Genomic DNA, 15,197 nt, shown 5'->3' on the forward strand with positions numbered 1-15,197 from the left:
TATGTTAATAACACCCAACTTGCCAAGTAGAACTTCGAACTGTGTTGAACTCAACGGCTTAGTAAATATATCAGCGGGTTGATCGTTGGTCCGTATGTAAGCCGTGCGTATCATTCCTTCTTGAATCTTTTCTCATACTAGATGACAATCGATTTCTATGTGCTTCGTTCGTTCATGAAAAACAGGATTTGAAGCAATGTGTAATGCTGCTTGATTGTCACAAAACAACTTCACTGGCTGAGAATGGTTCCCTCCTAGGTCCTTCAAAATATTCTTCAGCCATACAATTTCACAACATGTGGTGGCCATGGAACGGTATTCGGCCTCTGCACTCGAACGAGATATTGTCGTTTGTTTCTTAGTTTTCCAAGAAATAGGTGCGTGACCAAGCAAAATGCAGAACCCTGTTATCGACCTTCTGGTATCTCGACATCTAGCCCAATCAGCATCACAAAATGCTTGCAACTGCAATGAGCCTGTGGAAGGAAGAAAAATCCCATTAACTCTGCTCGCGGCTTAAGAGTCGCCGATGGCGGCAGCGGCAGCCGCAGCTTCACCCTGCATCTTCTGCCAGATCGCTGGAAAGCCCACCTCTACCACTCTCCTCCACACCGTCTGCTTGCTCTCTCTATTTACGCATTTCATTTTCCCTTCCACTCAGTTTGGTTGCTCAGAAAGTTGAGCTGCCATATGGGCTTTATCCCCTTCCGATTTTCTCAGCAACCAAACGTTGCTTTCCGTAATATGTCGATCTTGTTGCTGTAATTCAGTAATTGGTCAACTGGGGTTTTCTTGCAGGATGAAAAGGTCGTTGCTTTTCAAGACATCAACCCTGCTGCTGTAAGGTACTGATAGAATGTAATTTCTCCAATTTTTATTCATCAATTTTACCATTTTAATTGAATTTTAAGTCATTTTCCAATCTAATCCTGTGTAGGCATTACTTGGTTGTTCCAGTGGATCACATTCCAACTGTTAAGGATCTTCAGAGGAGACCTGAAGACTACTCTTTGGGTAATCTAATCTCAATCTGTTGGTATATTTGGAACAAAATCATATATGATTGAACCAATGTGTGACTTTTCTTCTTATATCTTAATTTCTTAGCCACTTTTGTTGTTGATACGCTTCTTGATTATTTTCTCCATTGTTTTCGTTGTTATACAGTAAGTCACATGTTAGAAGTGGGGAAAAAGCTAATACAACGAGATGCACCGCAATGCCATCAGTACAGGTATTGCCTTTGCGATTCAAGTTTTTTCACAGTATTATTTTCGGGGTTGTAATTGCGTGCACAAATAGATTGATCTTGAGAAGCTACTTCGTGTAAATTTGTGTTAAGATTTGTTTCACGTCAGTATGCTTTCCAAATTAGTTACACACCGCATTTTCGGCGTGCCTAACAAATTGCTTAATGCAGAAATGAGCTGAAAGAAAACAGAACAATCGATTCGTTTTCTAAAGTATTTATATGCATCTAAACGATGATGTTATGAGATAATTGATGCCCCTTTGTTCTAATATCATGTCAGTCAAACAGATTGCGTATTGCAGAATTGATATGGTGAAGAATGTGAATGTTAGTTAATTATGTAATTTGGTGTGTCCCTGACCAATTTGGCCCTTTACGGCTTCTTTGGAAGTGGGCCTTGTTCTAAAAATCCCCGCCTAGCGCCGCCTAGGTGCTAGGTGCTGACCACCGCCCTGATTAATCCTAGGCATTTGAAATTAAGAAAGGGTGCCTAGACCTACTCAGGCACCCATTCCTGCCTAGGCACCTGTATAGGTCGCGACTCTCACTTAGACAAAAAATAGATAACTTTCATTTTACATTTTATTTTTTTAATAAAAGATGTTGAATAATTAGATGAACACACATTATATGTTTGTTCCATGTTTTTATTATGTTCTAATACATGATAATATGTCATTCTATTTTACAATGTATGTATTCCAATATTTTTTAAAGTATAAACAGACACTTATTTATACGATATATAATAAATTTACTTATATCCGCCTAGTTCGCCTAGGCCCCAGTCCGCCGCCAGACTAGCGCCAAGTGTCTTTTAGAACCTTGGAAGTGGGTCTTTCTGTAAATGAGTTTGTGGGATTGCTTGTGAATCCTTAAATGAATATACAATAGTTGAACATTTGAACTTGAATTAGAACAAGCATGCACGCATCATTATTTGGAAATGATTGGGTCAAAATAATAGGATTTTGTTTCAATAATAAAAGAGTTTTGATTATGATTTTAGACTTCCCTTTTGACAGATTTGGATTTCATCAGCCTCCATTGAACTCCGTTAACCATCTTCATCTACATTGTTTCGCACTACCTTACACACCCAGGCAAGCTATTTGGGGTTTTCACAGTCGTTTTGTACCTCGGGGATTTCTCTTACATGATTACATCCTGCTTGTTCATTGAACTGACATGCTTACTTATACTTGAACAGATGGAAGTGTATAAAGTATTTGTCTGTGGGATCAATTGGATTTGTTGAAGCTGAAAAGCTGCTGGGCAAGATCAAGCCTTTGCCACCAGGTATTTCAAAAGTTTGATGTGCGTCGTAAGTAGTAGTTGAAACTTGAACACGACTACATTGGCTTTCTGTAAAATTACGCCTGATGAATTATGTATTGTCGATTGTTCTTAGTCTTATAGTCTGCATTTCTTCAGTGATGCTTTTGTTTCAGCTTTTTGGTGCAGTGTACAAATTACTGTACATGCTCATAAGAAATACTAAGATATAGAAAGATCCAGCAGCAGCAATTTCTGGTGTATGAACTTAGTTGGTAATCTCCCTCAGCGGACATCATACCACATTTGTTTCTGGGTTTTTAAGGTAGGTCCTTGAAGCGATACGATCTCTACTTGTGTCAGTGCGAGGGCGGGATAAACAAGCTCGTGAAGCTGAACGTGGCAGGGTATGCCTGCATTGTTAGCTTATAAAACGCCCTTTGTCGAAGCATTTGGTCAGACGCATTTCTCCCAACACAAGGTGTGAAAGCATAAGGGGAAACTTAAGACGTACAAGTTACAACCCTTCTTAAATATTAATAATTGAAAAGGCATTATACTAATCTGTATTGACGTCTGAAGGTTAAAACAATCTGCTTGTGGCGTTGCTTATCCTTAATGTCTTCAGTTTTAGTTGTAAGTAATTAATTAAGAGAATAATTTGCAACTAACACCTCTCAAAGAACAAGACTAATTGAATGGATTAAAAACCTACGTGTTAATTTCTAAATCTCACTTTTCTTTTGAGATTTACATTATGTGTGTTCTTCACAATTTGAAATTTTTTAAGACTTGTACTACTTTTAATTTCAATGGAAATTACGGATAACTACTACTCACCCTTCTGGTGTATTTTTAAATTGGTCCTTGTAACATTTTAAAACTTTTGAAATAATTACATAACATCTTGAAAAATGGAAATTTGTTAAGTCACTAATGTTAAGTGATGGAGTCATTGACGTTAAGTGATGTTGTCACTAACATTAAGTTATGATGTGGACAAATAACGAAATTGGTTTTCACTAGCATGTCATTTATGGAGCATTTTATCCTCAAATGGACCATTTTATCCCAGTTAAACTCTAAGTTTGCTTCATTGAAAGGGGTTGGTGTGGGGATTTAGAGCTCCATATATAATGTGAGAGTGGAAGCCCACTTCAATACTACTCTGTCATCACTTAACGCTTAGTAACCTAACTTCTATCTAGTTCAAAAGATAGACAGTTGTTTACTTGTTTGGAATGTTTTGAAATGTTGGAGCCTGTTTAGAGCTTCCATTTCCAAAGAAGCAATTCCTTTAGCTTTGTAGCACAATTGGAATAAATATCGGATCATCACCATGCCAGTTTCTTCAAACAACTTCTTATTCTTCTTCCTGTTGCCCTCTTTATTTCTTGGTATACTTCTCTTAAGCATCATGACTACCACTCTGGAGAAACTCGGCCGTGTAGAGTCAACTCTTTGGGAGGATTAGGGGAGCACAGATTCATCTTTTATTTCGTTGGAAGCAATTATGCCCTACAATAAAGAACAACTTGCATTACACGGGTAAACAGACACATGGCATGATATGCCAATAAAACAAAGATAGGTGAACAAAAACTTACTCATATCTTTATTTTATTAGCACGAAATACTACCGGTATACTTACGTCATGTAAGTTCAATTGAATTTTACGGCTTAATCTCGTATATTCCATAATTATGTGTAAATAGGTACATACAATCCTTGTTACAAAAGGAAACAAATAAAGGACATATTATCCTTCCTAAACAAGACACTAATAATTACATAATATTTACATTCCTTTTCTCTTAAACATTGACTTATTCCAATACTCCTCCTCAAGTTGGAGCATAGATATTACTCATGCCTAACTTGACTAGTGAATCATCAAAACGCCTACTACACATGGCATGGGTAAGAATGTTTGCAAGTTGTTCTTTTTGAGTTCATAAATGGTATTGACACAATATTCTTCTCCAGCTTTTCTTTGATAAAATGCTCGTCAACCTCCATATGTTTAGTCATGTCATACTGTACTGGATTCTCAGCTATTTCTCTAGCGGACTTATTATCACAATACAACTCCATTGCTTCTGTCTGTTTAAAACCGAGACTCCAAAGTAACTTTTGTAGCCAAAGAATCTCACACACACCCTGTGCCATTCCCTTATACTCGGCTTCAGCAGAGGATCTTGATACTACATTTTGTTTCTTGCTTCGCCAAGTGACCAAATTACCTCCAACAAACGTAAAATACCTAGATGTAGACCTTCTATCAGTCACATCACCTGACCAATTAGCATCAGTAAAACCCTCAATCCTCATATGTCCATGATACACGTACAAGATCCCTTTACCAGGTGCAGACTTCAAATAAGCCAAGATTCTCGTTACTGTCGCCATATGATCCACGCTTGGTGAGTGCATGAATTGACTCACCACACTTACAACATAGGCAATATCCGGACGAGTGTGAGATAAATAGATCAACCTCCCAACCAGTCTTTGATACCTACCTTTGTCAACCGGTTCTTGATCTGAATAAATCCCCAAATAATGTTTTTCCACGATGGAAGTGTCCACCGGTTTACATCCCAGCATCCCTGTTTCTTTTAATAAATCCAGAACATATTTATGTTGAGACAAGAAAATACCTCTAGATGACCGAGCAACCTCCACGCCAAGAAAATATTTCAAATCTCCCAAATTCTTCATCTCAAATTCGGCAGCCAGGTTTCGCTCTAGCCTCATCATCTCTTCTGTATCATCACCCGTTATTATCATGTCATCCACATAAATAATTAAGGCCGTCACTTTTCCACTTCTTCGTTTCACAAATAATGTATGATTAGAATGACTCTGAAAATACCCAATTCTTCTCATCACTTGAGTGAATTTTCCAAACCATGCACGAGGTGATTGCTTAAGTCCGTAAAGTGACCTTAACAATCTACATACTTCTGTTTTCCCTCTGGTATTGAACCCTGGAGGAAAATCCATATATACCTCTTCTTCCAAATGCCCATGAAGAAAAGCATTTTTTACATCAAATTGTTTCAGTGGCCAATTCAGATTTGTAGCTAAAGAGATTAGAACACGTACTGTATTCATCTTTGCCATTGGAGAAAAAGTTTCTTGATAATCAACACCATAAGTCTAAGTATAACCCTTTGCCACTAACCTTGCTTTATACATGTCTACTGATCCGTCTGCCTTGTATTTAATTGTAAATACCCATTTATACCCAATCGGTTTCTTTCCTTTAGGTAGCTCTGTTACCTCCCATGTATCATTCTTATGTAATGCCATCATTTCTTCATCCATTGCAGCAACCCATTTAGGATCCTTCAAGGCCTCCTTAACTCTGGTTGGTGCTTGGATTACTTCTATATTATTTACCCAGACGGCGTTCTAGGGCAAGGTTCGAGCACGACACATAATTAGCAATTGGATACTTCACTTTTCCTTCAGAAGAAAACCTGTTAGGAGGAACACCATGATTTTGCCTTAGTGGCAACTTATATGTACTCACAATGTTATCTGGATTAGTTACATGAGTATCAGTAGTACTTACCTCAGGGATATTCAGAGGAGACATATTGGGTGGCATTATCGAAGTCGAGAGAAAGGGGGTTGCGGGTTCGATAAGCAATGGCGTGACGGGGGCTCGGCAGCTTCATGCCGACTTTCTTCATCACATTCGACAAGCTGTTACCGAGAAGGCTCAGGTGGCTGAATAAAACTCCAGTGCTCGGCAGGCTCTTGCCGTGAGCCTTCACGGCTCATTTCTGCAGTATGCCGAGAGCTTTCACAGCTCCCTTCTTGAGTACACTCTTTCCTTAAGCCACATATTTCCAACCACCCAAGATCACCGATAATATTCTCCCCCTGGTGATCAAAAGGTGATGGAATCGAACTTCTAAAAAGTAACATCCATGGTCACATACATATGGCGAGTTTCAGGATGGTAGCACTTATGCCCTTTCTGTTGAGAAGCAAAACCAAGGAAAACACACCGGTGGGCACATGGATCCAACTTACTACAATGAATCTTATGAATATGAACATAAGCTACACCCAAAGACACGGGGAGTAAGGGTATTGGTGGACACGACTGGAACAAACTCCGTTAACACTTGGAGATGTGTACGAAAGTCCAACACCCGGGATGGCATACGGTTAATGACATACACAGCATAAGTGACCGCATCATGCCAGAACCGGTTAGGTACGGATGCACCAATAAGCAAGGCACGGGCAGTCTCCAAGATATGACGATTTTTTCTCTCCGCAACTCCATTTTGTTATGGGGTATAAGGACAAGTAGTTTCATGCAAGATTCCTTGATCCCGGAGAAAGTTAGACAACTTGGAACCAATATATTCACCTCCATTATCAGAGCGGAGAACCTTAATAACAGAGGAATATTGTGTTGCAACCATTTTGGAGAATGATTGAAACACTATACTTACATCACTTTTATTTTTCATCACATAAATCCACGTCATACGTGTGCAATCAACCATAAAGGTAACAAACCACTTAATGCCAGACAAAGTACTAACAGGGGAGGGACCCTAAACATATGAGTACACAAGATCAAAGGGTAATAATCTTTTATTCATACTAGAAGGAAACGAAGCACAATGACTATTTGTGAGAATACATACTTCACAATGTAAGTCTGATTCTTTTATTGCATGAAATAAACTAGGCAACATACGCCTTAAATAACCAAACGAAGCATGTCCTAACCGACGATGCAATAACCAAATTTCTTGTAAATTATTGATACGGGATGCTCGAACTACATTAGCTCTGCCAGGAACAACGTAATCCACATAGTATAACCCCTCTTTCTTAGTGCCACACCCAATTATCGCCTTGGTCTGAATATCCTGAAGTAAACAAAAAAGTGGATACATAAGCACAACACAATCTAATTGCTCAGTAACTTGAGGAATAGATAACAAATTATGAGACCACGAGGGAACAAGTAGGCAATGATGAAGAGGAATGGCCGATGTGAGGTGCACCGTGCTAGCCCCCAAAACCAGTGTTGTTTGTCCATTGGCAGTTGCAATACATTTTCGTGAACTCATTGTCATACTAGTAAATAAATTCTTATCAAAAGTCATATGATTGGTTGCACCCGAGTTTAGAATCCAACCTGTATGATGTTCCATATAAAAGGCTAAAAAAGCATGCCCCATACTACCTGGAATAGACGGGGTTTCACTAGGAGTGGTCCTAGTCAGCAAACTATTACTCGGATCACCAATGGGGGATACGACATCCTTGGGGGCAGTGGCCACGGATGCACGGCCTTCTCTTGTGCCACCAGCACCTCGTTCCTTGGCACGCAAATTTTTCTTCAATTTTGGAAACCAGTCAGGTACTCCATGTTTCTAAAAACATGTATTTTCTGTATGACAGGTTTGCCCATAAAAGGTACATTTCAAGTCATCCTTATTTTCCTGAGTGAATGGTCGAGAAGTTATTGATGATGAATGATTAAATGTCTAGCTACTGGAAGGTAGCCGGGACACCATAGCCACGGAAGAGACTCCTCCCTGATTCCCAACGTCATTACTGCCCATCATCGTTGCATGGCGTTGTGTTTCCCGCCTCACAATAGAGAACACTTCATCCACAGATGGTAAAGGTTGTGATCTCAAGACATCACTACACACCTTATCAAATATATCATCAAGCCCTGCTAAGAAAGCATACACACGATCTAGTTGGATCTCCTATCGAAGTGTCTTCAAGTCACCCGCACATTCCATCTTGATTGGTCTCCTCTGATCCAATTCTTGCCAAACAGCTTTGAGATCGGCATAGTATACACCGATAGGCCTCCCTTTTTGTCGAAGGTTGAATGACTTCACTTTCAACTCATAAATCTAAGAAATATCAGACCCGTCATAATACGTTCGAGAAACTTTTTCCCAAACTTCTCTAGCAGTACGGTGATGGATGAAAAAACCCATTCAATGGAATTAATCAACCACCCTTTCACAATGGCATTCCCGGTCTCCCAAGCTTCATACTCAGCATTGTTTTCCTTGGGTTCTTTGATGCTTATTTTCACGAACCCTTTCTTACCACGCCCAGCGATATGCATCTCCAATACCTTGGACCAAAGAGGGTAATTTGATCCATTAAGTTTTACAGTACTAGGTACCACCGAAGCATCACTCTGAATAACAACTGGGTTTACGACTGAATTGTGGGAAAAGCCATGTGGTCCACCCTCCAACTTTAGCCCCATGTCGCCTTTGTCACTCGCCATAGGTCACGGCACACATAAGCACACTGCACAGCAAACACGCACACTGCACGACAAATTGTTCTTGCTGCAGGTATGCAATGAAAAAACCAGTTTGTCTTCCTTTCTTCCCTCGCGGCATACGCAGCACGGCAGCACAATGGGATTAGGGTTACAGCTTGGCTCTGATGCCAAATTGAATTTTACGGCTTAATCTCGTATATTCCATAATTCTGTGTAAATAGGTGCATACAATCCTTGTTACAAAAAGGAAACAAATAAAGGACATATTATCCTTCCTAAACAAGACACTAATAATTACAGAATATTTACATTCCTTTTCTCTTAAACATTGACTTATTCCAATAAGTTCTTGTTTGTACAATACCTCCAAATGAAGGACCATCTATCCCTAGTATTCCAAATAAGTTTACAGTACGTGGGGCGGCTGTGGCCGAATGAAAAACAAGACAAAGCCACTTATACTATGGTCTAGTGGTATTCCTCTTCACTTATAAGTCAGAGGTATTAGGTTCGATTTTCGTCAAAAGCGAATTTGAACCACATTATTATGGCTAACTTATTGTGAGGCTTAGCACACTTCCCCATAATATCTTTTTTTCAAAAAAAAAAAAATGTAGAGTTTGGATTTACGTTTTTGGAGATTAGAACAAAAACATTTATAAAGTGTTGATATCCTATCATTTTGTGTATATTAGAAGAGATACTAATACATATTTTCCACATGAGATGATTTTTTACAAGCGAATGGAGGTCGACTCTACATTATTATTTACTTTAACATGATTTAACAAAATGTGTGAGAAGCTAAAAATGTGTGTTTATCGTTTCTCATTTTCCCTCCTCAATTTGGACAAAATTTAAAAACTGGCCTCCATTTTTCCTTTAAAGATTTAACAAACTTTAAATCTAATGAGTTATCTAATCCAATTTAATTGTGACATCCCACATCGCCCAGGGGTGTGATCCTTAAATGTATATTCCCATCCCTACCTAGCACGAGACCTTTGGGAGCTCACTGGCTTCGAGTTCCATCGGAACTTCAAAGTTAAGCGAGTAACGTGCGAGAGCAATCCCATGATGGGTGACCCACTGGGAAGTTGCTCGTGAGTTCCCAAAAACAAAACCTTGAGTGAAATGGTTCACATCACCCAGGGGTGTGATCCTTAAATGTATATTCTCATCCCTACCTAGCACGAGGCCTTTTGGGAGCTCACTGGTTTCGGGTTCCGTTGGAACTCTGAAGTTAAGCGAGTAGCACGCGAGAGCATTCCCAGGATGGGTGACCCATTGGGAAGTTCTCGTGTGAGTTCCCAGAAACAAAACCGTGATGGTGTGATCGGGGCCCAAAGCGGACAATATCGTGCTACGGTGGTGGAGCGGGTCCGGGAAGTGATCCGCCCCGGGCCGGGATGTGACAATTTGGTATCAGAGCCTAATCTTGGTCGTGGTGTGCCGACGAAGACGTCGGGCCCCTAAGCGGGGTGGATTGTGACATCCCACATCGCCTAGTAGTGTGATCCTTAAATGTATATTCCCATCCCTACCTAGCATGAGACCTTTTGGGAGCTCACTGGCTTCGAGTTCCATCGGAACTCCAAAGTTAAGTGAGTAACGCGCGAGAGCAATCCCATGATGGATGACCCACTGGGAAGTTGCTCGTGAGTTCCCAAAAACAAAACCATGAGGGAATGGTCCACATCACCCAGGGGTGTGATCCTTAAATGTATATTCCTATCCCTACCTAGCACGAGGCCTTTTGGGAGTTCACTGGCTTCGGGTTCCGTTGGAACTCCGAAATTAAGCAAGTAGCACGCAAGAGCATTCCCAGGATGGGTGACCCATTGGGAAGTTTCATGTCAGTTCCCAGAAATAAAATCGTGAGGGCGTGGTCGGGGCCCAAAGCGGACAATATCGTGCTACGGTGGTGGAGCGGGCCCGGAAAGTGATCCGCCCTGGGCCGGAATGTGACATTAATACTAAGCATCAAATGTGACTCTAATGAAGCCTTGAAATAAGATGGGAACGCACAAGTCACAACTCGGTTTGGTAAGAGCTTGAGGTCTTATTTAAACAAACAGAAGAAAAGTCTTTACATATACAAGTGAAGTTAACATTTTAATTTAAGCATGAGTTTCTGTACATTGACCACAATTAGCATTGAATAATTAGTAAAAGCTTAATTAGTTGCCCTACTGGTTTGAAAGCAACAGAGTTTTAACGTTGAATGTAATTAATAAAGATGTTAAAGCAAGGGAGGGTGATTGGAAAGAAGGAAGGAGAGAAAAGGCAGCATCCAGCTTCAAATTCCTAAGCTTGATTTGCCTTTTGGTCAAAGCCAATGCAGAATATCAACAGAGTCAGACAGACCGGCCAAAAATAAGGCTCCTAATATTCTCTCTCCTCCCAATATTTTTCTTCTTTTATTTGAAAAGTTATGGTTAAGTTTGTTAATATTTTGTGTTAATTTTTTAATAACCAAAAGAATACAAAAACCAATTTGTTAGAAGCAAAAGAAAATGGAATAGGAATAGAAAAAGAGAGACTCATACTCCCGCCTAAACTCACGTCACATGACAAATGCTGCCAACAGTGTTCTATCTTTATCTTTCTACAATTTCCCACTATTTATTTCTTTCTATTTGTCTTTGCCATTTCTTTGCAATACTTTTAACAAAAGAATAATTTGAACCACTATTTTATAGCTCTAATCTCTTTCCCTTAATCAAAATCGGTTTATTTGACAAGAATAATGATTTGCACATTCTGTTTTCCCTTGGTTAGCACATCACTGTATATTTATGCCTCTTTATTCTATTCTATTTTATTTATTTGAAATATTGTGTGAAAATCATTTTCTGCTTGACAATACTTTTTAATAGATATAAAGTGCATAACTATTGGAAAAACTAATAAACATTTTTGTTTAAAAAGTACTTGGCTATGTGACTTTCCAGTCAGTATTTTCATGTGCTTTTTCAGCCAGTCTTAAAAAAGAAGCATTGCCAAATTAGCTAACAACTGTAGGTGCCCACAATTTTGGACAGGATCGATTTGATCGCATAATTGTTATCAAATAAGTATACAATATACAATAGAACGGTTTAATTCAATTCCATTTTAACAAATATCCCCTGCAAACAGAATCAAACCAAACCAAGCTAATTTTAAAAAAAATTAGGGAGGAGAATTCTTTTCCCACCTAATCTCTCCTCCATTCTCCCTCCTTCTATTTAAATGGTTACGATTAAGTCATGTCAATATTTTGTATTGATTTTTTTTTATAGAGAGAAAGATAGAGAAAACTGTGAGAAAATAGGAGAGAATGAGATAAGAATATGGGGTAAAAGAATCCTAAAAGGATGAAAATAGGAGGCAAAAGAATCGTACTCCAAAATTTAGTGCGGACGGGTTTTGGGCTACGACCATTCTTTTCTCTTTTGCATTTTACAACTTTTTTTTATTTTTTATTTTATTTTTTATTTTTTTTAAGAAGATTACATCTTACAACTTTGTTACCCCAATTACCTCAAAAATTACATAAATAATAATTCCTACATATTCATTATTTTCCATCACATAAAATCATTTTGAAATTCAACATGCCATCAAACTTCAAAGTTCAAAACCAATACACTTATCTAGTTACTAGCCACTTAGACATGTAACATAAAATAATATAAAAATAAATAAATAAGCGGTCGCAGTGGCAAATCTAAAATTCATACCTCATTTGATACTAGTCTAAAAGTTCAAAACTTTTTTAAGATGAAGCAACTCAAGTAGAGGGCAAATTTGTTGAGTTCAAGTGATTTGTACTGAGTTTTGTTAGTGAGGCGTTTCATCAAGCACTTGATGGGCATGATGACATCTACTAGGCCTTGATGCCAATGCCTTTTGAACTTGCCGAGACATGTCTAGCTTCACCTGCCGCCGTCTACCAAGCAAGATTTCATCAAATGCAGAGATCATTATTAGGTTTTAACCCAAACTGTCATAGGGTCCCCATAGATCCTTCCAAGCATTTTCTCGTTTTCTGTAAAGTCCACGGATCCATCTGGTCCCTTAATAGATACGCCTTTGAGTGGCCAGTCCAATTTGGTTTGTGCCATTTCATAAAAGCTCAAAATCAAAATCGAACCAAATTATAAAGTCTGTTTCATTTTGAACCGTTCGACATTTTTCTTGATCAAAATAAAATCAAATTTACCACTACGATTCAAATCAACAGGTTTGGTTAGTTTGATTTCAAGACCTACCGATGAAGACCAACTTATATGGTATGAGTATACTGTCATGGTAGCATTCCGTGTCAATAAAACAAGAATGTGTAGAAAAAAAATTAAACATTTTTGTTTCATTGGCACAAAATACTATCATAACGGTGTACCCATGTCATATAAGTTTTTTTTTAAAAAAAAACCATGGCCTACCATTGCGTCCGCAATTATGGTCGATTTGGGGTTGCTCTGCTTTTTAATATCACAAGCATAATTTGAGTAGATTGGTTTTAGTCAACCTTTAAGTTGATCATATGAAGCATGAAAAATCGATACATGCATAAAAAGACCCCACGCTGGGGGAGGCCTGGGCCCATATGATAATGGAGGTGGATTGTCTACCCTCCCATTTCCATACTTTTTCTATACCTTCCTGCTTGTGTGGTCACGATTAAATCACGTCAACATTTTATATTTCTATTACTTTTTATTTTATTATTTCTATAAAAAATTAATATAAAATGTTAACGTGGCTTAACCGTAACCACACATCACATAAGGGCATGGAAAGAGTATGAAAATGGGAGGGCAGATAATCCACCTCCTATGATAACAACCTAAACATACCCTTTTTCTGTGGTTTGATAAAATGCCCTTGTATTATTGAGTCATTGTGATTGACACATCTTTTATTGGAATTTTTTTTTATGAATTTTTAAAACAATCGATATTCTTATGCAGAAGGAGAGATATAATCTAGGTTGGTTCTATCCACACTTATTGTTATCTCTCACACACCCTTCTTAATTTTTAGCCGTTAGATCGAATAAATTGAAGAAGATCAATGCACACACAATTAACAAGGGTGTGTGAGAAGTAAAAAGGTGTGTGTGAGGTAAAAAGGTGTGTGTGAATAGCATTACCCCTAATCTATTTTACAAAAGAGAGGATTGAGCAAGACCACACCCATAGACCACTAATTAGCTATCTAACTTAACACATATAATACGTCGTCGTCCCATGTGATTTGAAATTAGAAATTTTCACTTACAAATAGGGATGGACAAGGTTTGGTTTTGTGCAATTTTTAGTGAAACTAAAACCGAAACTGAATTTTTTTTTTATTTGGTTCGGTGTGGTTTTGAGGCCAAAACCGAAATGAAACAAACTGTTTGGTTCGATGCGGTTTCAAACGGTTTCAGTTCAAAGAAAAAAGGGTTTAAATCTAATACTTATCTACACATAAAACTGTCTCATTTTCCATATGATAGATTAATTAATGAACCCATGTCCATAGTCATTGACTGAGTGAGGATATTTTGATAATCTATTTTCATCCAAAATATGGACTATATCTGCAGCAAACTAGCAACAATGCACAACTATGAAAGAAAGTGATGAATGACAATATTCTAGTGTGGTAGAGTTCATACTAAATATATAGACTCGAACAAACAACTTATTATTAAAACATGACATCTAATAGGAACATTTAATTAGATGTTTATTAATATTTGCAGTGCGGTTCGGTTTCGGTTTCGGTAAGCTTTTCAAAAGCCAAAATCGAAACAAAATCGTTTCTTACAGTAGTTTGATTTCAAAACCGAAATCGTTTCAAAACCGTAAACCAAATGTTCCGTTCGATCCGATTGGATTTGTGTTTCGATTTTGGTTTTCGATTCCAAGTGCCCAACCCTACATCCCTACTTACAAATACAAAAGGAAGAAGAAAACTATAGATAGTAATATAAAAGAACTGTTATTGATAATCCAAAAATGTCATTCTACATTTCTCATAAGTGTATTTTTCTTTCTAAATATAAAAAATTTGAAGTGCAAAATAAAAATTTTAAAATGCTAATAATAATTTCTTAATATAATATAAGTTGGCAATTAATATGAATTTAGAAAAACGTATAAAATCATCCAAGATACAACGATTTAAAAAGTCCTAGTGGTCTGACTGATTCTTCGATAAGAATAGTAGCACGGCAGCAGGTGGCTGGCAACTCCTTCTGCCCGGATACTTCGTTCATTTCAAGGCAGATATTTTAAAGTTGATTTTGGGATCTTCTCCAGTCACAATCAAACATATCCACATCAGAAATGTCATCTGGAAAACAGTTTGCAGTTTGTTGGTTCAGACCTCCC

The 15,197-nt window shown here is 38.1% G+C and overlaps 1 protein-coding gene across 5 annotated transcripts; it reads left to right on the forward strand.

Moving 5' to 3' along the window:
* Positions 1-246: 246 nt before the first annotated feature.
* LOC125480010 (bifunctional adenosine 5'-phosphosulfate phosphorylase/adenylylsulfatase HINT4-like) lies at positions 247-3,130 on the forward strand. 5 transcript variants are annotated; one of them, XM_048590196.1, is made up of 7 exons: positions 247-613; positions 799-845; positions 938-1,014; positions 1,168-1,234; positions 2,278-2,355; positions 2,463-2,522; positions 2,716-2,790. In XM_048590196.1, the coding sequence occupies exons 1-7, from the start codon at positions 530-532 to the stop codon at positions 2,741-2,743; spliced, it is 441 nt and encodes a 146-aa protein (XP_048446153.1). In that variant the 5' UTR covers positions 247-529; the 3' UTR covers positions 2,744-2,790. The 5 variants fall into 5 exon arrangements, with proteins under 5 accessions (XP_048446153.1, XP_048446149.1, XP_048446150.1 ...); XM_048590192.1 differs by lacking the exon at positions 2,716-2,790 and adding an exon at positions 2,853-3,130 and having other exon boundaries at positions 250-613; positions 2,463-2,551; XM_048590193.1 differs by having other exon boundaries at positions 256-613; positions 2,463-2,551; positions 2,704-2,844.
* The last annotated feature ends 12,067 nt before the right edge of the window (positions 3,131-15,197 follow it).

This window comes from the organism of the source record quoted next, unplaced genomic scaffold (genome assembly GCF_019419815.1).
Source record: "Pyrus x bretschneideri cultivar Hongxiangsu unplaced genomic scaffold, Pyrus_bretschneideri_v1 Contig309, whole genome shotgun sequence".
Lineage (NCBI taxonomy): Eukaryota > Viridiplantae > Streptophyta > Magnoliopsida > Rosales > Rosaceae > Pyrus > Pyrus x bretschneideri.